The sequence below is a fragment of the Meles meles genome, chromosome 17 (genome assembly GCF_922984935.1).
Source record: "Meles meles chromosome 17, mMelMel3.1 paternal haplotype, whole genome shotgun sequence".
In the NCBI taxonomy this organism is placed as follows: Eukaryota; Metazoa; Chordata; class Mammalia; order Carnivora; family Mustelidae; genus Meles; species Meles meles.
Genome location: NC_060082.1, coordinates 9325571 through 9350727, shown reverse-complemented (window position 1 = coordinate 9350727; position 25157 = coordinate 9325571). Strand labels below are relative to the sequence as shown.

Here is a 25157-nt window from a genome sequence, read left to right as displayed (position 1 = left end):
AGAGAGAGAGAGAAGTTTTATAACGAGAACTCCCCACCTCAGCTGTATTTGCTGCTCCCTTGGGCTTCAGACCAGCCTGTCCCTGGGCCTCAGAGAGGCTTGTTTCTCTCTACGGTATTTTTGAGACTCGCTTGGAACCTGTCATGTTCTCTGCCAAAGCATCGCTCTTCCTGATACTTGTGTGTCTTTCAGTGGCGGCCGTTTCTGGTCAGCCGGAACTGAAAACTTTATTGCTTCCCTCCCTCTCTTCCTTTCAGCCCACATTTCTTGTGTTTCCACCCTGTCCCAGATTCCGTGCTGGACACCGAGTTATCTCTAACATTGTCAGTCCTCGGTTCCGTCAGTTAACAGTTCCTGTTCATTCTGCCTCTCCGTGTCTGTCGAGTCATCCATCCGTCTGCCCATCCATCCCTCCCTCCTTCCCTCCTCCCTCTCCTCTTCATCCATGCTCTTAGCGTAGTTTCAGCCCATTGCCTTTCCTCTCTGCTATCCCCTTGACCTCGGGCATGCCAGTAGCTTCCTAGCTGCTCTCCATCCTCAGGGGCCTCCTGTCACTGCAGCGTTAAGTTGACCATCCCCAAACATGTACTCATTGTCTAATAACCACATCTGCTCCTGACGGAATAGTAGCTGTGTGTTGGCCACTGTTGGCCTTTATGTGTGTTGCCCTTGTGATCTTAACAGCCTTCTGAGATGAGTATTACAGTCTTTGTTTTACTGATGAGAATATGAGACTCCAAGTCATTTAACTTGCCCAAGGTCGCAAAGCTAGTAAACGTTGAGCCGGAGTATAACTCGTGTCTCTGACTCTAAAGTCCTTTCATAGCATCATGCCACTCAGACTCCTGACTTGAGTCCAGACTTCAACCTGGCATGACCATGCTTTGACCCCAGCGTGTACCAACTTTATTTCTTTTTACTGTTTACAAACTATTGTGTTCTGACTGCACTGTTCACTGTTCCTGAGACACACATTCTTTCACGTGAATTTTAGAATCACTCATTTATCAGCTTCCCTTTAAGATAATCCCATTTGTGGTTTGACTCAGATTTTATTTAATTTATATGTTAGTTTTGAAGTATTAGACACCTTTATAATGTTAAATATTCCTATCTAGAAACATTGTGTTTCTGCTAAGTCTGTTTTATGTGCTTTTGTAGTTTCTTTCCAAGTAAGTCTTGCATGCATTTTATATCTTCTAACTCATTACTACTGGTATAAAAGTAGATTACCAATTTTTGTTACTTCATTCTTTAACTGACCATCTTGCTGAACTCTAATAGGGTCTGGTATGTTTTCATTTGGTTCTCTAATTTTCTAGATAGATAATCACATGATCAGACAAATAAGTTGGTCTCATTCTTTCCAAAATTTCCCTTCCTTCCTTTCTTCCTTGCCACCTTCTTCTCCTCTCTAGTTCTTTTTTTTTTTTTTAATTTTATTTATTTATTTGACAGAGAGATAACACAAGTAGGCAGAGCAGCAGGCAGAGGGAGAGGGAGAAGCAGACTCTCCGCTGAGCAGGGAGCCCAATATGGGACTCGATCCCTGAACCCCGCAATCATGACCCAAGCCGAAGGCAGCCGCTTAACTGACTGAGCCACCCAGGCGCCCCTCCTCTCTAGTTCTAAGTTGAATTGTATTAGAACAACCAGAAGAGGGGCACCTGAGTGGCTCGGTCAGTTGAGCAGCTGCATTCAGCTCAGGTCATGATCCCAAGATCCTAGGATCCAGCCCCACACCTGGCTCCCCACTGAGCCTGCTTCTCCCTGTCTGTCTGTCTCCCAGCTTGTGGTCTCATTCTCTCTGTCAAATAAATAAATAAAATTAAAAAAAAAAAAACCCACCAGAAGAGAGTAAAATACTTAATAATGAAATACTAAAGATAATCTAATAAAAATGGGGACCAAATGAATATAATAGTTGTATTGCTGCTTTGATAATTGTGAAATTTCTAGAGGACTGAGGTTTTCAAAGCTATATACAAGAACATGTGGGGGACAAAGTACTTCCATTGTCAGCAGAGGCCCCATGGGCTTTCTCTGTAGAATTTTCATAGCATCGTCACGTGTGGACCATCTAGCACTGAACAGCAGTCTCTCATGTGGTCCACAATGCCTTATGTGTTTCCATTTTATTTTTCCACGCTTAAAGCCCTTGAGTCAAGGCCCGTATCTGAAAAGCATATACCTTATAATGATTATTCAGCAACTATTCGTTGATTACACTTTTAGGCCTTAGACTAATATCGAAACGCCTGACTATTTATGGAGTTTATCAGTACAAGATAAAATATTGGATGCCTTTTCTCTAAGCCATAGAGCTCAAAGAAGTCAAATACAGTATCTTCAGGAGGAAAATGTTACGAAAACCTTCATTATATTCAAGCTTCTTGTAGAAGGCTGCTATTGGCAAGAAGGAAGACTGTTCTAACTTTGTTCTTTAGTATATTGTTTTCTTTTCATCAACTTTCTTATTCAGAACACTGGCAACAGTAGCTTTTTACTTGTTTTGTTTTGCAATATTGGTATGGAGTTTCATGTAAGTGTTTTACTATTTATTCAAGTGCAGTATTAATTTTTTTTATAAGACTTTATCTTTTTAGAGAAGTTTTAGGTTTACAGAAAAATTGAGAGGAAAGTACAGACATTTCCCATCTACCCTCCGCCCCATGCATGACCTTCCCCACTAGCAACTTCCCCCAAAGGAGTGGTGCACTTGTTCGAGCTGGTGAGCCTGGGCTGGCACCCAGCCACCCGGAGTCCACCGCTTACATTAGGGGTCCCTCTTGGTGTACATTCAGTGAGTTTTGACAAATGTATAATACATGTAGCCACTATTATGGTATCATACAGAGTAGGTGAACTGCCTTAAAACTCCTCAGCTCGACCCATTCATCCCTTTCTCTCCCACCCCAACTCCGCAGCCACTGATCTTTTTACTGGCTCCAGACTTTTGCCTTTTTCAGAAGGTCATATAGTTTGACTCATGCAAGCGTATAGCCTTTTCAGATTGGCCTCTTTCACTTAGTAATATCCATGTAAAGTCCCTCCATGTCTTCGTGGCCGATAGCCCTTTTCGTTGTAGCACTGCATAGCATTTCGTGGCCAATAGCCCATTTCGTTGTAGCATTGTCTAGATGCACCAGTTTATCCACTGATACCTGATTTACTTCCAAGTTGTGGCGATTATCAGTGAAGCTGCTGTAAACATCTGGGTGCAGGTTCCTTTGTGCACCTAAGTTTTTCACTCCTTTGGATAGATGCCAAGGAGCACAACTGCTCGGCTATAATTCATGTTTTTGTTCTGGTCTTTGTGCCCTGTGCATTTAAAAATATATATGATTATTGTGTGCACAGTAGAAGTTTTCATTATTGTAAAAGTATTATTGTTGTGTGCACACCAAAAGACTGTGAGCACCTAAAAGTTACAGACTATATCTCTGTTTTTTACTAGCTGGCATATGCAATGAGAAGTCTAGTACATATTTTGATGATATTATTCAATTTTTAATGTAATTTCTCCGAGTTTCATCTGGATCATCTGTTTATTGTAGAGTGGAATACACTATCTCTAATATACCGTTTAATTTGTTGACAGCGGGAAGCTTTTAAGAAAAAGGCCTGAGGTTAGATGCAAAGGTCTTGAATTTCCAGATATCCAAAGAAGCAGTAGGAAGCACTGCTTTTAGCTGTTAATTTCTTTTTGGCTTTTCATCCTGGATCATTTCCATAAAGCTGAAATGAAACATTACCATCTTAGAATTAGAAGAGATCTGAAGTCATTTAACACATAACTTCTGTCCCAATACAATCTCTCTTCAGTTAATACCTCTAGCAGATAATTTTCCATCCTCTGTTTAATTATTGCCAGCAATAGGAGCCTGAGGGTTTCTGAGATAATATACTTTTATTGAGTAGTTTTTAGGGTTTGAAAGTAATTTCTCTTACTGGACCAACATATGCCTTCTTGTACTTCTACTCACGAGCAGTAGTTCTGCCGTCTGGAACCAGAGAGTAAGTGTACTGAAAGAAATAATCTGTCTAGGTATAATAATATCTATAAGCTGTCTCTCTTTTTGCTCCTTTCCCTTTCATTCCCCAACTCTTCTTTATTAGGCTAAACACTATTTCACTTAGCTGTTCCTATGACAAGCTTCAAGTATCCTGGAAAAATTAATTCATTAAAAGTAAGAGTTCTTGGAAGTTTTTTTTTCCTTTTATCTATGGCTGGCGTAAGGTCTCATGCATAGTATGTACTTTCACATTCATGAATAACTTATAGGACATTAATGGTTTTCCTTTTTTCCAGTTTTATTACAATATAATTGACATATAATGTATAACATTGTGTATGTTTGTATACAAAAATGATGTACATGTAATGATTTGATAGACATATATCTTGTGAAATGATTACTGCAGTAAGGTTTATCTCACAAATACAATTTTGTTGTGTTGTGGTGGTGAGAACATTTAAGTACATTAAGATGTACTGTCTTAGCAAATTTAAGTCTATACTATAATATTGTTGATTATAATCACCAGGCAGTAGATGCCCAGAACTTACCCATCTTGTAACTGGAGGTCTGTATCCTTTGACCAGCATTTCCCTATTTCTCCCATCCCCAACCCCTGCCAACCGTGAATCTAACCTTGTTTCCATGAGTTCAGTTTTTTTCGATCCTACGTGGAAGTGGTATCATACTATTGGTCTGTCTTTCTGACTTCTTTCACTTAGCATAGTACTCTCAAGGTTCATTCCTGTTGTTGCAAATGGCAGGCTTTCCATCCTTTTTATGGCTAAATAACATTCCACTGGGTCTATGAATGAATCTTCTCTTGACATCTTCTATATGTATGACTGTCCACTTACTACTTCCAACTGCCTTTCTAGTATATATTTACACAGGGAAAGGCTCAATCACAAATTGATTTTACTTACATATGACAAAAGTATTTAAACTGCTTGAAGTAATCACTGTCATTCTCTTCTACTAACTTCACAAAAAAACAAAAGTAATAATTTTTTCAGGAGAAGATACTCCCATTCATTCTCTTCTATATTCTTTGCAGCACAGTTGTCTAAGAAGTTCTTTAGAACCATAGTAGTTGGGATGCCTGGGTGGCTCAGTTAGTTAAGTGACTGACTTCTGCTCTGGTCATGATCCTGGAGTCCTTGGGTTGAATCCCACAGCAGGCTCTCTGCTCAGCGGGGAGTCTGCTTCTCCCTCTGATCCTCCCCTTCTTGTGCTCTCTCTCTCTCAAATAAATAAATAAAATCTTCAAAAGAAAAAAAAAAAAGAGCCACAGTAGCTGATCTGGATATTTAGGGATTTTTTTTCCCCAAAGACAAAGATTACCTATTTCTACTTCGTTTTTCCCCTCACTCTCTGTAGAGACATTCTAAATATAAAGTGGGTTTTTTCTTCTTTTTTAAAAATATATATTCTTAAGTTTTTATTTAAGTAGGCTCTGTACCCAAAGTGGGCCTCAAACTCACAACCCTGAGATCAAGTCCCACGCTCCACGGAGCCAGGCAGGTGCCCAGGTATTTTTCCAAGAGGGAATTTTCTAGCTGTTTTAACAGGAATTAAAGACTGTCTTTGGACAATTTAGCTGATGCAGTCATACATTTCTATAATATTATTAAGTATCACTATCCTTAATCACATTAATTTCTATAATTTTCATTATTGACTGATTATACTACTTACTAATAGTAAAGTATAAAAGCAGCTAATATCCCCAACACCTCAATATAAATGCTGATATGCATTTTCTTACAGCTTTTTTCTAAGCTTTCCTCTTTGATTTTTTTTTTTTTCTTAAGATTTTATTTATTTATTTGACAGAGATCACAAGTAGGCAGAGGTAGGCAGAGAGAGAGAGGGAAGCAGGCTCCCTGCTGAGTGGAGAGCCCGATTCGGGGCTCGATCCCAGGACCCTGGGACCATGACCTGAGCTGAAGGCAGAGGCTTTAATCCACTGAGCCACTCAGGCACCCCAAGCTTTTCTCTTTTAGAAACAGTTCTCTTTTCTATTTTAGAAAAAGTAAAAAAGAATACTTTCAAACACTAATAGTATGTTAAAAGTTATATGAGATTATTGTGTATGAATTTTAAGAATCGACTTTTTTCATTCTCCACTATATACTCCATGAATTTCTATTCAGAAATGTTTAGCCTGTTTAAGGTGTGTATTGGGAGTCTTGGAAAAGAGGGTTTTTAAAATCTTATTGGTGTCGTGGTTCAGAACAGTGATTCTCAAAGTATGGTCTGGGGATTCCTAGAGCTCTTTGAGACTCTTGGGAAGTCCTTGAGATGAACGTTACTGCCAGAATAATTCTAAGATGTTATTTTCTTTCTTTATTCTTACTCTCTTTTTAGTGTACAGTGGAATTTTCCAGAGGGTTCAGGGCTTCATGATGTGTATCATTGCAACAGCCTGAATACTAAAGCAGCTATGAGAATCCAGCAGTATTCTATTAAACAAAACGTTAAAGATATTTGCCAAAAGAAAAAAAAAACACCTTTCTTTTTACTTTGTTTTAGAAAAGATAGTTATTTTTCATAAAAATATTTGTGTTAATATATAATGAATTTATTGCTACCTTTTAAATGATTTAGTAACTATTTTTTAACATTCCTCAGTGTTAATTTCTAAAACATTAAATAGTGATAGCTATAACCTTTAAACAATGTAGGGATCTCAATTTTTCGTTGTGTTCAGGGCTTCTGATACTGAAAAAATTAAGACTCATTAGTTTAGAAAAAGATTGATGGAAAAATCTAGGCCCTTCCTTACATCCTTGTTCTGTAGGTCTCTTTTTAAAATATCATTCTTTGTTTTTTAGAGATCAAGGGACTTAGAGTTCTATTTCTGTCTCAGATTCTTCCCTGGAACTAAGAAGCTTGTCAGTCTTCCAAAAATAACAGTTCTTTGTTTTTTCCTTTTTAGATTTGATGGTAGAGTGGTGGCAAAGCTCCCTTTCACCCCCCTTTCCTATATCCAAGGATTGTCTCATCGAAACCTCCTGGGGGATGACACCACAGACTGTTCCTTCATCTTTCTGTATATTCTCTGTACCATGTCAATTCGACAGGTGAGTGATCATATCCAGTCCTAAATACATACATTCTTCCTTGCTCTCACATCTAAACTAGCCTTTACTTCTTCATACTAGAAATGTTTTAAAATCCCAAGTGGATCCTCTAAAGCTGTTTTATTTTACTTATTTTATTTACTTATTTTTTAAAGATTATATTCATTTATTTGACAGAGAGCGAGCCCAAGTAGGCAGAACAGCAGGCTGAGAGAGAGGGAGAAGCATTCTCGCTGCTGAGCAGAAAGCCCCTACGTGGGGCCAATCCCAGGACCCTGGGATCACAAATCTAAGCCAAAGGCAGACGCTTAACCAACTGAGCCACCCAGGTGCCCCTCTAAAACTGTCCCAAATGTGTGTAGGTCTAGATTACTGATCCTTTGGGATGGGGAGTAGCGATAAATCCAAACATGGTTTTCATATCCCATCTTTAGAGCTCTTAGGTTCCTTCTTCGTTACAACCATCTAAAGATACAAAGTGAAGAGTGGGTTTGGGCTACTCAGTATCATTTCTTTTTTTTTTCTTTTCTTTCTTTCTCTCTCCTTTTTTTTTTTTTTTTTAAGATTTTATTTGAGAGAGAAGGAGGGAGGGAGAGCACAGAGGAGAGTTAGAGAGAGAACCAGACTCCCTCTGTGCTGAGCAGAGAGTCTGACGTGGGGCCCGATCCCGGGACCCTGAGATCATGACCTGAATCAAAGGCAGATACTTGACCAGCTGAGCCACCCAGGCGCCCCAGTATCATTTCTTCTATATTAGACTCCAGTGCCTTTTGTCACTTCAGGAACACAAATAAATGTAATAATTTGATGATTTTAGGTTATTCGCAGTTGAGATACTCAAGGTTATGTCACAGAATTTGCATTTGGCCACCATGATTATCAGACATTCGTAACGAAAAACAGTGAGAGCCAAGACAGAAGTATAGATGGTTGGAAGAGCCCAGAGAGAAACCTTACATTTGATTAGTGGGGGAAGATTCAGGCAGAAAGGTTCAGAGAATGAAGTAGTTTTTGAAATAGAACTTTAAAAAATGAGAGGGGTTAATTGAAGTCTCTGGCTTAAGAGCTTTCCATATTTCAGATTTTGAACACACTGCCATTCAGCAGGCATTGCCATCGGGAAGTTGGCATTTGAGACTTCTGTTTCTTCTTCTTCTGAGTACTGTCAATGGCAGCAGATTTTTGGTTGGCCTGGCATGTGAGAATAAGTAGGAAATGGAATTGTATTTGAAATTTGCAAAGATCTTCATGATCTTACTGCTTAATGTTTTCCCCACCTCATCCCTCATCCAGCACTCCAGCCATTCTTACTTGCCTGACGGTTTCCATGTCTCACTCACCCAGACTGACTTTCTGCGACTGCTCTTCCTTCTGTCTGCCTGCCTCCCACCTCCTCCTTCTGTAGATTAAATACAGCCAGTTCTCGAGACTTTCTGGTATCATTTTCTGACAATTAACTGCTTTCTGAAGGATAGATGTGAGAGGACCCTGATAAGGTGGGGAAATACCAGAAGACTCTGAATTGTCAAGCAAAAAACCATTATGTTCTGAGCTATTGCAGCGATGAAAGAGGGGGGTAAAGTTGAGACGTCCATGGAGGTAAAGCTCCAGAACTTAGGGAAAATGGAGGAACTAACAAGAGTCCCGGGTGTGGCTTTGGTGACCAGATGGAGATTGGTCTCAGTAGGAGTTGGGGAATAGAGGAACAGAGAGTAGGTTGGTTTGAAGAGCTGTTGGCGATGTTCACGGAGCAGCTAAGTGGGTCTGTCCACCGGAAGTCGTATTCTTGCGTAGCTGAGGTGTATACTACACCGTTCCAGAATGCGTCTGTAGTGAACCATTTCACTTAGTCTAACTCAACGTGAAAACCAAGACAATGACAACATAAATCTCTTTTGTTGGTTTAGCAGAGGTCTGTTAATTTCCAGAATATTGTTCTTAAATTTGATTATTTAAATCTGAAACTTTCAATTGCAGCTTATGTCCTAATACTGTTAAAACACAATGATGTATACGTTCTACTCTCAGCAGCTAAGAACAGTTCTACTGTAAGTCATATTTAGATATGACTGCTCCATGTGATGGCTCACGGTAGTCATTTAGATGCACCATTTACATTTGCATTGCTACCTAGAAATCCCTGCCTGAAACTGTAGAGTTTTTAAAATGAAATAAATGTTAAGAATGATCGTTGAGGAAGTTCAACTCAAGCTGGTCTTTAAATTCCTTTCTCTTATTTCTGAGAGTCCAGTGAAATGTTTGCTTAGTAGTTAATTTTATCACGAATGCTATGCTCATTTACCATGGTGGTCAGCAAATTTTTTGTTAAGGTCTGGATAGTAAATATTTGTGTATTTCCTTTTCAGGTCATATACTCTGTTGTAACTATTCAACTCTGCCATTTTAGTATGAGAACAGTCCTAGATAGCATGTAAATGAACGAGTGTGGCTGTGTTCCAGCAAAACTTTATTTACAAAACTAGGCCAGGGGCCAGCCATAGTTTGCTAATCCCTGAAGGTTCGGGCAAAGACTGTTGTAACTACTCAGCTCTGTCATTATACTATGAAAGCAGCCATAGACAATGTGTAAATGAGTATGACTGTATTCCAATAAACCTTTATTTATAAAAACAGGCAGTGGACCAGCATGATATGCTAACCCCTGAGAACCACAGTGTACAATTTCTGCTATAAAGTTAAAATAGGAACAGTAGATTCTGGATTGGCACAGCTTAATAAAATAATTGCTTATTGAGTATAGAGAAAGGAAGGAAAGGAGCAGCAACCCCCCACCCCCGACACACACACAGTCAGTGTGTTTTTGAGTCAGGAAGGATGCATACTCCTAATTTTTACTTTCCCTGTCCCATTCCATGCCGTGATACTAATAAGAGAAAAATATGGAAGAGCTATAGGAGTGCGTAGCTAATATAAAAGTGTTGTATTTGAAAGATTTCTTTTGGCGTGCAGTTCTCTTCCCCAAGATCAGTGGTGAGTCCTAACTTGTTGCCTTGTCCTGAGTGTCAGTACTCATCTTGGGCGGTTAATTTTGTTACCCCAATTTTATTTTATTTTTTTTAAGATTTTATTTATTTATTTGATAGAGATCACAAGTAGGCAGAGAGGCAGGCAGAGAGAGAGAGGGAAGCAGGCTCCCCGATGAGCAGAGAGCCCGATGTGGGGCTCAATCCCAGGACCCTGGAATCATGACCTGAGCCAAAGGCAGAGGCTTTAACCCACTGAGCCACCCAGGTGCCCTGTTACCCCAGTTTTAAACAAAGTATTTTAATATATTAAAAGTCTTAGAAAAATCACCAGAGTGACCTACTTTTACCATTTTTATTTTACCGGTTGCATATTCTTTCTGCACCTATTCCTCACTACGTACTAGAGGATTGTGAACTTCTACCCAGTCTGACATACCTTAGCATTTGAATTGTTACTATGAAAATTATGCTTCTCTCTTTGAATTAAAATGCTGGTTAATTGGCTATTTCCATGTTTTTTGTTTTGTTTTCTTTACATTTTAGGGTCTTAGGTTACACGGTAATTGTGAAGATGCCTATGAAATGAGCAGCCATAAAATAGGAGGCTTTCAGAAATTCAAATTATAGATGTACTATGATTTCCCCAGTGAAGCCATTCTTAGGCAAAGAAGTAGGCCACTTGGTTTCACGTATATACTTGGCATAAAGTAGTTTTAAAGGAACATAATGAATTGGCGTTTTTTGTTTGCTTGTTTGGCGATGTAAAGTAGAGTGAGTGATAGGGAAACCAATATAGAATGACTCAGCTTTCCATAATGATAGGTCATATTCCTCATTATATTATTGGAGTTTTTATCTGGTTTTGTCTACTTGTTATTTTTGTCTATATTTGCTCCTTTCCTCTCCAGCTCTTTCAAGGTAATAATTTCTTAATTGTCTATATATACCTTAAAGTACCTATGTACCTATGTATAGTACATAGTATGTACCTGAAAAGTATATGTCAAATGAATAGTAGATGCTACACCACAATAAAAATTTAAAACTTGGCAAACTGAGGTTATACCGTTTTTTATCCCCAAGAGCAAGATATGAAAATGCATGTTTCTGCCAACCTTACTGCAGAAATTTCTTTTGAGTTTTTACCCATCTGGTAGATAAGAATTGCTATCTCATTGTGGCTTTAATTTGCATTTTGGATTGGGCATCCCTGTTTGTCTTAGAGCTGTTCATATACTCTTTTCTTTCTTTGGTGGCAGGAGACTGTGTATGCCTTTTGCCTATTTCTCTATTGGGTTGTTGGTCTTTTTTTAATTTCAAGCTCTTACGGGGGAGATTAGCTTTCTCTGGGTGCTGTAAGTCGCACATAATTTTCCAGTTTGTCATTTGTGTTTCATTTGTACTTAGCAGTGGTTTTTGCCACACAAAATTTTATTTGCTGGATTTTTTTTTTTCTTTTTCAGTCATATTTGTCTTTTATGGCTTTTGGAATTTATTTATTCATTTATTTAAGATTTTATTTATTTATTTGACAGAGAGAAACACAGCAAGAGAGGGAACACAAAGGGAAGTGGGAGAGGGAGAAGCAGGCTTCCCGGCGAGCAGGGAGCCCAGTGTGGGGCTCGATCCCAGGACTCTGGGATCATGACCTGAGCCCAAGGGAGACACTTAACAACTGAGCCACCCAGGTGCCCCTGGAATTTAAATTATGGTTAGAAAGTTCTTCTGTACTCCAAAGTTAAAAGGAAATTCATCCCTGTTTTCTATTAGTACTTTTGCAGCGTCATTCTCTGCATTTAAATGATGAGCCAGTCCCTTTGAGTTCATACTGGTATACCATATTCCTTCTGTGGTCTCTTCTACTTTGTCAACTTTATGTGATTTTTAGGAAGGAAAACATAAAAACACGGATTTATTTGAGATCACAGTTTGCCTACTTCTTTTTTTCGAAGACGCAGAAGCCAGAGGGTCAAAAGAATGCAGTGAGGTGAATGACTGGTCTTGAATCTGGTGTGCACGTGAATACGGCACTTCCCTACCAGCAGCCCGGTAGTGTGTGTCTGGAGTGCCTGTCTAAATTCACCTTTGAAACGGGAAGGTCTGTTCAGTGCCGGTGACAAGTGTTTGAGTGGAGGCACTCCTCCTTTCTTCATAGCTTCTGTATGTAAGAGATCGTTCAAAATGTGCTGGTGTTGTAGGGTGGGCTAGGCAGTGTGACCTGAACCCTTAGAGCGAAAGAATGTGGAGGAGTAGGCCAGACGTCTAGATGTCATCTGGGGGTTAGACCTGCCAGTGTGACTGCCTGTGCCGCCAGATTCCTGCAGAATTCCCCACCTAGTCCTCTCTGACGTCCAGACGCTACTTTCACGTTTCCTGTATTCAGTTATTGCCGTGCTGTTAATCTTTCTCATTTGTTGTGTTAAAAAAAGACTTAAAATTCACTATTTAACCATTTTCAATAGGCCAGTTCTATGACACAAAGTAGATGTATGTTGCTGTACAGCCGTCCCCACCGCATTAAACGTTTTCATCTTCCTACACTGAAAATCCTACAGCGACTCTCCATGACCCCTACCCCTCAGTCCCTGGCAGCCACCATTCCACTTTCTGTCTCTGCGCATTTGACCACTCGTACTTGTGGATTTGACTTCACAGAAGTAGAATCATATAATATTTGTCCTTTTGTGACTAGCACATTTTCAAGGGTCATCCACGTCGTAGCACGTGTCAGAATTTCCTTCCTTTTCTGAGGCCAAATAATACATCATTGCATGTATATCCCATCTTGTTTGTCCGCGTATCTGTCGGTGGATGCTGGGTTGCTGCCACCTTCCGCCCGTCGTGAGCGGGGCTGCTGTGAGCGCGGTGTATCAACGTCTGTCTGGGTTCCTGCTTACACTGCTGGGTACGGACCCAGAAGTGGAATTGCTGGGTGGCGCTGCGATTTTACGTTGAATTTTTTGAGGATTTGCCAGCTGATGTTCATAGCTACTGCATCGTTTTACCCAGCACTGTTCATCCTAAGCCTTCAATTCTCCACCAGCTTGAGACCATGTATTAAAGGGTAATTTTTCATGTTTTCCTTTCAGTCAGTAAAACCATAATTTCATTCGCTCGGTGAGTAAAACCATAATTTCATTCGCTCAGTGAGTAAAACCATAATTTCATTCGCTCAGGGTTAATTTTTATGCTAAACATGTAAAAACCATGAGTATTTTATGTAAGTTACCTCCAGCTTTGGGGATGGCCTTGCTTGTTTTAACAAGGAAGCCTTCTGATAGTAGTAAATGAGAGTATAGTGTCTAGGAGAGTGAGAAACATTTGTTATTAGTGCCTTGAAAGTGTTAACAGTTTAATTGCTGAAGTGATTACTTTGACCACTGGGTTTCCTGAATTTATGGTTTTAAAAGTTTTTTCTTTGTGTAAGATTATGACTGTATTTACATATGTCAGTTAATAACATCTCTACAGGGTTAGCCAGAATCCACTTCCTTTACTAAATATGAGTGATGGCATAATTAAACTGACTAGCTCTATTCCCTTCGTGACTATAATGCTTGCCTTATTGTGATGGGGGCATAATACGAGGTTGATTTAAGGGCATCTCTCTGCTTCAGTCATCTTCCCCTATCCTTAAGAGATCATTATCACATTAGTAATAATTCCTTGATAGGTTTTTGTTCATTTATTCACTCAACAAAATTGAGCACAGATATATCGTATCAGGCTCTGTGCTGGGAGCTTAGTATACAGTTTTAAACAAAATTGACACATAATTATGGGCCTTGCCCTCACGAAAACTTTTGTTTCTTTTGAACTTAAAAGGTTAATTTTTCTACCTCTACGTTCACTTACAAAATTGTCATCAAATAGGAGGGCATAAAATACATTTAAATTGCTTCTATTAGTCATTCAGAGTAGAAGCAGGGGAAACAAGGACTGAACTTGGAATCTAAGCTAATGATTTTATGACGTGTTACCAGTTCACATTGGTGTATATGAATCTGGTTTTCGTCTAGCACGTAATTTTTCCCGTGCTAGGATTTGATTAAATATTCTCCATTAGAGGCTTCAAGGGAAGCAAAAGTGATGCTGTGCTGATGACAAAACAGATCTTGAGACACTTCAGAAACGTCCAAGTGATGGGGGGGAACACGCTGGAAGGTTGAGGAGATACAGTGTTGGGAGGTAAAACATCAGTGTTTGAATCTTGTTGCCACTGTATTGGCCGAGTGTCCTTGGGACTGTCAACCTCTTGGAGTTTCTGTGAGTTTCAGTTTTCACAAAGCTAAAAGGAGGTTGGTGGATGACCTTACCATGGTAAGATAATCAGAAGACAGTGACACAGAATGTTAGCAGTTCTAGGGCCACATTTTTTAATGGATCAATTAGTGCCCCCCCTTTGGGATATTTTAAAATTTTGATATTTATTCCTCAGCCCCAGATAGGATAAAGTTGCTTTTTTTTTTTTTTTAAGATTTTATTTATTTATTTGACAGACAGAGCTCACAAACAAGTAGGCAGAGGGGCAGGCAGAGAGAGAGATGGAAGAAGGCTCCCTGCTGAGCAGAGAGCCCGATGCAGGGCTCGATCCCAGGACCCTGAGATCATGACCTGAGCCGAAGGCAGAGGCTTTAACCCACTGAGCCACCCAGGCGCCCCAAAGTTGCTTTTTATAGCTTGAATCAGGGTGATAGGTCACTAACTGAAAATAAATCTAATTGCCTTTTCTCATTTTATCTTTTTCCTTTTTTAAAATTCCTTAATGCTTAGTGATGAAATGATTAGCTGCCTTGACCTTCACACCACAATTATTTCTTTCGTGTGAATTTGCAGCAGCGGAAATGGTAAGTCTGCCAGCTTCCAGCCGGGTGTTCAGTCAGTCCAGGCTAGTGACGGAATTCAAGAATAGAAGGAAATTTCCTTAATTCCCCAAATTAAAGTACCTGCTTTTTAAATTTTCTTCTTATGAGCCAGCAGTAGATTGTGTAAATGGCAATCTCCTCTATAAAAAGTACTCTAATCTCAGGAAAAACCCAAGCAGACTTACCTGGTAAACAGCTAAGGGGAAATTGGCCTTGTCTAATGAATTTATACCGCTGTAAAACCTATGAATGGAATTCTCGGTCTTTGAAAGCAGGATTTGTGGTTCTGAGGAAGAATGGAGGAAAGAGTTTTATTTCTTTTCTTTTGTCACCTGTCTCTTAACATACAACTTTAATGTACGTATGACTCTATCTGCGAAAGTATCAGTGAGAATTCGTCATTGTCTCTTTCAACAGGTGTATGCGCTCAGGAGAGTGATAAAAATAAGTCGATTTTATTTTTTTCACTCTTGGGTTTCTTAGGGCAAAGAATTTTGGTACGCCCTGTGTGTGTATAAAAGCAGGTCTCATTATGTCACGTCAGTGTATCTTAAAGCCATCAAAATGAGAAGACCAAGTGCCTGCTGTCTCCTGTTCCTCATCATTACCATATGCCACTTTATTCAAGACTCAGAGCTCAGTTCACTAATGTTAGTACAGCTCATCTACAGGCAGTGTTTTCATTTTCAGTACTTCACCTCAAGTCAGTCAGAATGCAGGCGGTTCAGAAAAATGAGAGCTTACCTAGTAAGTGAGAAGAACAGATGATTGGGCATTACCTCAACCTGATTTCTTTGTGAACTGTTTCAGTGCGTGAGTTCAAGGCTTTATTTAGAATATTGCCTGTCATTGCTGAAGATTGAGTCAAGTCTTTACACGGTGCCACAAGTTCTTCTTTGATGCTGAGGATAGAGGGTAAAAAGCAATGGTTTCTACCTTTGTGAAACTCGTAATCTGTGTGGAAAGACAGACCCGTAAGTAGTAGGAGAGTATGATTGATGCCTTTTGGGGTGTGTGTGTGTGTGTGTGTGTGTGTGTGTGTACAAAATGGCATCAGAGGGGAAAAAAGCATGCTTTGGAAGCAAAATGGCTAAGGTATGAAACTAAGATTCTCTACAAAGGGGCCATTTTAGTTGCAGGATAATTAGGGCTTTACCAATCTTATCAGAGCATCTTTTTTTTTTTTTTTTTAAGATTTTATGTATTTATTTGATAGAGCACAAGTAGGCAGAGTGGCCGATAGAGGGACAGGCAGAGGGAGAGGAGAAGCAGGCTCCCCGCCAAGCAGGGAGCCCGATATAGGGCTCAATCCCAGGCCCTGAGATCCTGACCTGAGCTGAAGACAGACGGACTGAGCCCCCCAGGCTCTCTTTATCGGAGCATTCTTGGCATTGGGAGTGGTATGAGTAAAAGCATGGAGGCCTGAAAGTGTGTAGTGAATAGAAGACTCTGGAGTGCAGAATGCTTGGCGGAGTGTGACAGGAGCTGAGCGTGCCGCTGCTTAATGTCAGCCCCTCGGTGCAGCGTCGCGTTGTGCTTTTGTCTCTCTCTCTCCCTCTCTCTCTCTCTTATAGTGCAAGTCTGTGGGTGCCAAGTACTCTTGATCTTCATTTATCTAAAATATTTTTATCTTTATTCCTAAAGGATATTTTCACTGGATATGGAATTCTGGGTTAGCTGGGTTTTTCTCGTTTGTTTTAATCCTTTCAGCATTTTAAAATGCCTTTCCCCTACCTTCTGGCCTCCATTGTTTCTGGTGAGAAGTCCTTTATATCTCTGTACCCCTGTGGATCATGTGTCACTTTTCTCTGGCTGCTTTTAGATTTTTTTTTTTTTTTCTTTAAGTTTGGTTTTCAGCAGTTTGGCTGGATGTGCCTAGGGTATTAATTTTTTTTTTTTTTTTTATGCTGCTGGAGGCTTTTTTTCCTGCCCGTTCCTTCTCTCTGCCTTTCTGATTCCAGTTTCTTACATGTTTGTCTTTTCAGTATTGTCTAAGAGGACCCTGCAGCTCTGTTCAATTTTTTTTCTTTTTTTTTAACAAACTTTTTTTCAATATTTTATTTATTTGACAGAGAGAAATCACAACTAGGCAGAGAGGCAGTCAGGGAGAGAGGAAGAAGCAGGCTCCCTGCGGAGCAGAGAGCCCGATGTGGGGCTCGATCCCAGGACACTGGGATCATGACCTGAGCCGAAAGCAGAGGCTTTAACCCACTGAGCCACCCAGGCTCCGAGCTCTGTTCAATTTTTAAAAATCTTTTCCTCTCTGCGTTTTAGATAGGATAATTTCTGATTAATCTGTGTTTAGTTTACTGACTTCTCTGTCATCCCTCATCTGAGTTAACCTTAAGCGTACACAATGATTTTTAAATTGTGATATATTATTTTTTAGTGTCAGAATTTCCGTTTGATTTTTTGCTATCTTTTTGTCTTGCTGAAATTTCCTATTTCTTAATTTATTGTGAACATACTTTATGCCCTTAAGCATACTTATTTAGCTGCTTTTTAAAAAAAGGATTTTATTTATTTATTAGAGAGAGACAGCACTCAAGCAGGGGTGGGGAGAGGCAGGGAGAGGGAGAGAGAGACTCTTTTTTTTTTTTTTTTTTTTTTTTTGAGAGAGAGACTCTTAAGCAGATTCTGTGCTGAGTGCAGAGCCTGATGCGGGGCTTGATCACGTGACTCTGAGATCATGACCTGAGCGAAACCAAGAGTCCGACGCTTAACCAGATGTTTGAGCCACCTAGACGCCTCTGTTTCGCTGCTTTAAAATACAAACCTTATCAACGGATTCCAACATTTGGATAATCCGAAGATTGGACTCTGTTGCCGGCTTTCTTAAGTATGGGTCAGGTTTCTTGTTTGTTGGTGTATCTAATTATTGTGGATTGTATCTTGGACTTGTTTCGACAGGAGGTAGATACTCTGGATTCTGTTATATTTGGAAGAGTGTTCAGTTTTTTAGTTAAGCAGGTAGTTACTTTGGCACTCAAAACTTTAGACTCTGTCTCCTTTGTGGTAGGCAGTACCCGAACCTCAGTTATTTTAGTCTCAGTTGGGGTGCTTGAAGGCTGGCTCACACTTGCATAGTTTAAGAGATTTGGGCAGAGTTTAAATGTAGTTTTGAACTTCTCCTCTGTTAACTGTTTTTCTAGGATTTTCTCACTCAGTTTTAAGCTGCTGTAGTCACCCAAATCCCGCTCTTTGGTTCTTCAAACCAAGGAGACTTAAGTTTTGTTCTGAGTTTTAGATACCCCACTCTGTACCAGCCACATCCTACCATTCATTATAGGATTAAAAATACATACATACATACATACATACATACGTACATACATGTATAACATACAAACATACATCTTGTCTTCCTGCACTGACTCAAACTCAGAACATTCCCCTTGACTGATCCTCAGATAAAGGGCTAACTGGGCTCTCGGGATTTTCATTGGAAAGACAGTTAGGTGAGAGACGGGGATTTGGACTGTTCTTGGATCACATGACATCCCCCTACCCCCTCAAAAAAAAAGCCTTTATTTTAAGCAAGGCCTTTAGACATCCTAGGACGGAAAATGTTCATCAGCATTACAAAGGAAGTGGTATTACTCTCGTGCAAATTTGATGTGCTCCTGTTCCTTTCAGAATTTTGATTTCCACTTTGCAAGATGTACGTTGAAATCTGCAGTATTATTTGTTACAACATAGTCACAATCTAGACTGCTAGAGCTACAACAGGGACTTGGGCTCCTGGAAGGTGCTTGGTGGGAAGCTTGAAGGGCCCAGCAGGAGACTGCAGGTCCCTAATGGTATTTTATCTGTTTTCTGTAGTGGCTTTTTTCATGAGATTTTTGTTTAAAGAAAGGATTCTGTGGCCTAAAGGGTTGAAAGTGATTGATCTAGTCATCCCCCTTCTTCCCAGGGGGTTGGGCAACGGAGATACAGTAAGGGGGAAAAGACTGCCTTATTGCTGCTTTGCCTGGTTTGCCAGTACTGGGACTCAAGTCTTCTGATTGCCGACCCAGCAGTATTTCAGGTACCCCTGGGTACTGCCATTGGTTCCAGTAAATATTTCATCTCTACATCATTCTCCAAAACAGCTATTTTTTTTTTCCAAAACAGCTAATTTAGTTAGAATGTGAAAACCCTAGGTTTGTTGGGTGGGGCCATCTGAGGTGATCGGATTTCTATACAGCTTTACGGATGTAGTAAAGATGATGTTATGGGAACCCGATGAGAAACTGTAATCGATTGGAAGTGAAGGCTGGGTGCTTGTGCCAGAGAAACTAACAAAGAATAAACTGAGGATTGCCATGGCTGAGTTATTTTAGCTAAATGACTAAGGAATAACATTAGCAGAATGTGTTTATGGCTAGTGACCTGGGTCTTCCCAAAATATCCAGTTAGCAACCAACAACTTCCTTTTCTTGATCACCGGTTCTCATCCTTTGCAGAGAGGAAGGAACGCAAATCCTGTAGTGGTATTTTTCTGGGTTTCCTGCCAATAGAAGTCATGATTATGGGAAAATATTTTTCCTTTGTTTTTCCCTTCTGACATAAACTCCTCAGTTGTTACCGTATTGCACAGGACTGGACAGACATTCAAAATTATTGTTCTATATTTTTCTATAGCCTTACCAAATCTAACCGTATTTTGCATGTATGCTAAGTATTCTTCCATATCATCTTTATAATATATTAAAGTTTTTTGTCTCTTAGTAAAATACATATTTCTAAGCTAAGTCTTACTAAGAAGGCCTGAAAATTGGAGGAGAATTAAGAGATTATAGGAACGCAGTCAGGTCAAGGTAAATAGTTAAAGTTGTTGAAAGACATAGCAGAGATAGTATCTACAAGAGTATCTGCTACAGTGTCATGCTCAGTAAGAATTTCTTGAGTCGCCGTCTGACAGTTTACTCTTTTCCTCGTCTGCTGTAAGGATAACAAGCCTGCCTCAGGTGTGAGGATTGAATGAGAACATGCATGTGAAGTACTTAGAACAATGTCTGGCACTTTGAGATAGCACTCACAGAAACAGTCGCCTTTATTTTATTTTTTAAAGATTTTATTTATTTATTTGAGAGAGCGAGCACACATACAAGCGGGAGGAGAGGGAGAAGCAGAATCCCTGCTCACAGGGATCCTGATGTGGGGCTCAATCCCAGGACGCTGGGATTATGACCTGAGCTGAAGGCAGACGCTTAATAGAATGAGCCATCCAGGCACCCCTCGCCTTCATTTTAAATTAGCCTGTTTAGGGGCGTCTGGGTGACTTAGATGGTTAAGCATCTGCTCAGGTCATGATCCCACAGTTGTGGGATCGAGCTTCAAGTTGGACTCCATGCTGAGTGGGGAGTGTCCTTCGTCTCCCTCTGCTACCCGCCCTGCTCATGCTTGCTTGCTTGCTCTCTCTCAAAGAAATAAAATATTTTTTGAAAATTAAAAAAAAAAATTATCGCACTTCGCAAAAAGTTGGAGGCAAGGAATGCGAAAAGGGTATATGAACTGTTATTGTTTATATATCTTTACAGCTTTTATATGCATCTTTTATAGACTAATTTTTAGAGCAGTTTTAGGTTCCCTGCAAAACTGAGCGGAAGGTACGGAGCTGCCCCATCTTGTCGCTGCCCCGGCACGCGTATAGTGTCCGCACCCCCACCCATGATGTCCCCCAGTGCCGGGTGCTGTGTGTGTTCTAGTCCGCGAGCTTACCGTGATGCTTCCTTGTCAGCCAGAGCCCCGATTTACATTAGGGTTCACTCTGGGTGCTAGATGTTCTGTGGGTTTGATTGATATGCATTTATTTACTTTTTTAATGACTTCATTTATTTATTTGGGAGACAGCATGGGGGGGACAGAGGGAGGAGCAGACTCCCCACTGAACAGGGAGCCCGATGTGGGGGCTCGATCCCAGGACCCTGGGATCATGACCTGAGCTGAAGGCAGATTCTTCACCAACTGAGCCACTCAGGCGTCCCTGCATTAATTGCTTAACAATATAACATATTCTTGTGCTCATATATAGTCTTTACAACAGAGTGTTTTTCTAGGCCAGGAAGGCTACAAGATTTTTTTTTTTTTATTACTAACATAACCATCTCTTAAAGAGTGGTTTATAGAGGAAAACTATACTTTGAGTTGTATGTCCGTTCACATCCTGACTTGTAACCTCTCTGCCTCAACTTTCTCATCTCCAAAGCAAGGATAACTGAGGCCTGGCATCCAGTCCTTAGAACCATTTGGAAACTTGAAGGTGCATGGAATGTTGGACGGTATTATTACTATGGGGAGAATGGTGCTCTCTTTTCTTTTACCCATCTTTTTTGCATCTTGAGAGCATCAGTCCTCTCCTACACCAAAAAGACTTCACAGACAGGGAAGCAGAGAAAATTTTATCTAAGAAAAACCATCAAAAGACCTGGGTTCTTATGTGAAACTATAGGAATTTAAACATTGTTTAGAATTTCACAAAGATAAGATTGCATGAGGTGAATAGAAAGCATTTACATTAAAATATAGATACTTGAGTAATGAACATTGACAAACTTAGTGTTCCCAAGGGAAGCCTGTGCTAAGAGCCGCAGGAGAACAAAATATGGAGCTGCCTGGATTGCCAGGAGCCGCAGCCTTGCCACGGAAGTGCGTCCGCTTAACGTTTTTGTTGTTGTTCGAGCTCTTCCCACCTGCAGCAGTGGACTTGCGTCCAGTAGTCATTTAGATGTTTTTAGTTCATAAATGAGACTGTCAGCAGACTACCCTCCAATGTATTTCCCATCTTCCTTTGAGTTGTGGTCTTTAAATTATAGTAAACATGTAATTTAAAGGGCACCAGAGGCTTCATCCTAGTTTTTATCTCTAAAATGGTAAGGACTCACTTAATTGGCCCCTGTCTCTACAGAATAACTGATCAAGGATGTCTAGTATGTTTTGTCTAGACTGTATTATTGTTTGTTAACTAGACGGATGTGTTTATCAGCAGCTGATTCTGTAATGTCTTATTTTTTCCAATTTTATCTTTAAAGTAATTTCCCGTAATGCCTTGCTTAATGCTGCATATATTGTAGGTGGTCAGTAAACACTTACTGATTAAATAAAAGAAATTGGAAATTAGTGACATTATATCACTTGTTCTTATTGTTTTGTGCACCTTTTTAGAAGTAGGGATGAAGGAGTTATTTTTATTACAAAAGTAGTACATTCTCCAGCTTTGCTAAGGAGAAGCAGCCTGATCTAATGATTTTTTTTCCTTAACTTCTTCCCAGATTTCTTTTTAAAGTAAACCACAAAGGGTTTGGGGGATGGGGTAGCTGGGTGATGGACATTGGGAAGTATGTGTTATAATGAGCACTGGGTATTATATAAGACTGATGAATCACAGACTTGTGCCCCTGAAACAAATAATACATTCTATGTTAATTATAAAAAAAAGCAAAGCACACACTGCAGTATTGTGAGTGTGTGGACTGATGCGTAAATGAATGAATGAAGTATTTTGTGATAAATATAATTTGAGTGAGTTCTTGAAGTTATGTCTGCGTATTTCCATATTCTGTCGTATTCTGACGGTGTGCTGTGTCAGATATGGAAACACTCAAGTCTGTAGCACTCCTCATTTTCGAGGACGAAGGATTGTGGGATTGTATGCACTTCAGAAAGGGCTGGATGTGGGTATTGTCATGGCACATTACGTGCAGCCGGTACTTGGTACTCAGTGACTGCGGAGTGAATGCGCGCGTGGCCACCTGCCCACCGTGGGGATGGAGTGTGTTCTGAAGACCAGAACTTCAACTCCTACTGTGTAAGAGAATCCATCCGATCCTGAATCCAGACACATGGGTTTTAATTTCTAACTCTGCTCTTCATTTAAACTTTGTAATTTTGGACAAACCATCACACTCTTCCAAGTTCTCATTGGAATTCCTCAAAACAAAATGAGAATCGAGCAAGAGGAAGTAGATGATCTTTTAAGGTTTTTCCCTCTAATGAATGCTGTACAAAATCTTAACACCTGACCTTTAACTGAAGCTCTCCGCATTCACAAACCCTCTAACACCTGACCTTTAACTGAAGCTCTCCGCATTCACAAACCCTCTCACTTCCTGCTTTAAAAAGGCATAGCATTTAGTGCCCGCATCACACTCTCCACTCGTGGTTTGCTCTCTGGTACGCCCACACCTGTCTGTTCCTACCAGGTGAGTGAGTCATTGCTTTTCAAGAGCCTCTGTTTATCCTAAAACTGTTTATGCTGGTTTTACATGTTGTTGTATTTATGTCATTTAATTTAATGTTACAGTAAATAATAAAATAAAAGTAATAAAATAAAAATATAGAGTGATTTTTATGAGAACTACTTTAATGAAGTGAATTAAAAAAAACAACTGCTGAATTGGATATAACGAGACGAGTGAAGAGATGAGGGGAGGTGCTAGAAATCTGGGAGGATTCTGGACTCAGATTGCTGTGCAGGAACCTAAGCCCTTAGCGCTCAGAAAAAACTGAAAGTGAGCATTTCAGTTTCAGCTTTAGGTGGTGCAGTAATGACCAAATCCAGCTGATGATCCATACTGAAAGAAAAGGACTTGCTGTAAGAAATAGCTAATGAATATACTTTATATGCTTCATGTTGAAATAAAAGGTTACCTCTTTTCATGATTCTCCACTTGAAAAAATCAGTGTCTTTGGTTGTGGCCCAAGGTCGCATTAGGTGAGAGGGCTCTTACTGCCCTGTGATCTCCATCATGTTGTAGGTCTTTTAAAAAGTGACACCATAGTGGGAGGCCTGGCTGGCTCATTTGGTTAAGCGTTTGCCTTCCGCTCGGGTCATGATCCCAGGGTCCTAGGATAGAGCCCCACATTGGGCTCTCTGCTCAGCAGGGAGCCTGCATCGCCCTCTGCCTGCTGTTCCCCGTGCTTGTGCGCTTTCTCTCTCCATCTGACAAATAAAAATCTTTTTTTTTTTTAAAGATTTTATTTATTTATTTGACAGACAGAGATCACGAGTAGGCAGAGAGACAGGCAGAGAGAGAGGAGGAAGCAGGCTCCCTGCTGAGCAGAGAGCCCGATGCGGGGCTCGATCCCAGGACCCTGAGATCATGACCCGAGCTGAAGGCAGAGGCTTTAACCCACTGAGCCACCCAGGTGCCCCAATAAAAATCTTTTTAAAAAAACTATTAAAAAATAACATGGTAGTAGTAATTGTCCTTTTTTAGGTCATAGTGGTACTTTTAATTTATATGCCTCCTGTTCATATGGGATCTACGTGAAACACTCTTCTCTCTATCTCATATTAAAACCCAGTTTTAATTCTGTTTTCTTCACAGAACATCCAGAAGATTCTTGGCCTTGCCCCTTCACGAGCTGCCACCAAGCAGGCAGGTGGATTTCTTGGTCCACCACCTCCTTCTGGGAAGTTCTCTTGAAATCAAGAACCCTGTAATTCCTGTCATTCTTTTTAAACATTCAGATTAGACTGGCAACTATTTTGTAGCAAGAGCCATAGACAGCCTTAGCGCTTGGGCCACTTTCTAGTTCTGAGTCATTTCTAGACTTTTTGGATATGATTAAAATGAGAATGGCACCCAGCAAGCACGATCGTACTTTCAGTCACAGATTAACTTTTAGAAAAATAAGTTTGTTGGTTAGATAAGTTCAGGCAATGCTTATGTAATGAGAAACAAATAGCATCTTTCTCTGTTTGGCTTACATGAGTATTTTCTGTGGGACCGACTCTCAAGTCTGTGCTGTGTGCTATGTACCATGGAAGTTGGCCCTCCATGAGCATTTAGAGATCTGGAAGAAAACCTTAGTTTGTGGTATCTTAATTGGAACTATTTGTTGCACATTGTTTCCAAGCCAAATATAGTACTCAAGATCAATAAAGAGGCCATAATTTTAGCTATTTCATTCGCAAGGTGAGATCTGTTCTGTACCACATTCCTAGATACGCGTTTTTAGTAATCTGAACATAAACATTGGCCAGGAAGGGCTAAACTAAAAGTTTTAAATGTACTATTTTTATCATACTTGTCTTATAAGCTCGAAATATAGAGTTGTCCTATTGTAGGAAGTGGAAAGCATGAGAGGAAAGAAAAGTAACTCATGGGAGTATAAAAATGAGGGTCCGCGGTGTCCCTTTTTACCCTCGTGTGACCTACGGGTTTCTGGGCAAGGCTTTCTTCGTCCCCGGGAGGCCAGGGTGTAGCTGAGGCA

The 25157-nt window shown here is 40.1% G+C and overlaps 1 protein-coding gene across 1 annotated transcript in view; it reads left to right on the top strand.

Moving 5' to 3' along the window:
- TMCO1 (transmembrane and coiled-coil domains 1) overlaps positions 1-24849 on the top strand; it is a 41056-nt gene extending 16207 nt beyond the window's left edge. Inside the window, exons 6-7 of the mRNA XM_045982814.1 lie at positions 6961-7105; positions 24269-24849. Of these exons, the coding sequence (XP_045838770.1) occupies positions 6961-7105; positions 24269-24367 (244 nt within the window). The 3' untranslated portion in view covers positions 24368-24849. The remainder of the gene's footprint in view (positions 1-6960; positions 7106-24268) is intronic.
- The last annotated feature ends 308 nt before the right edge of the window (positions 24850-25157 follow it).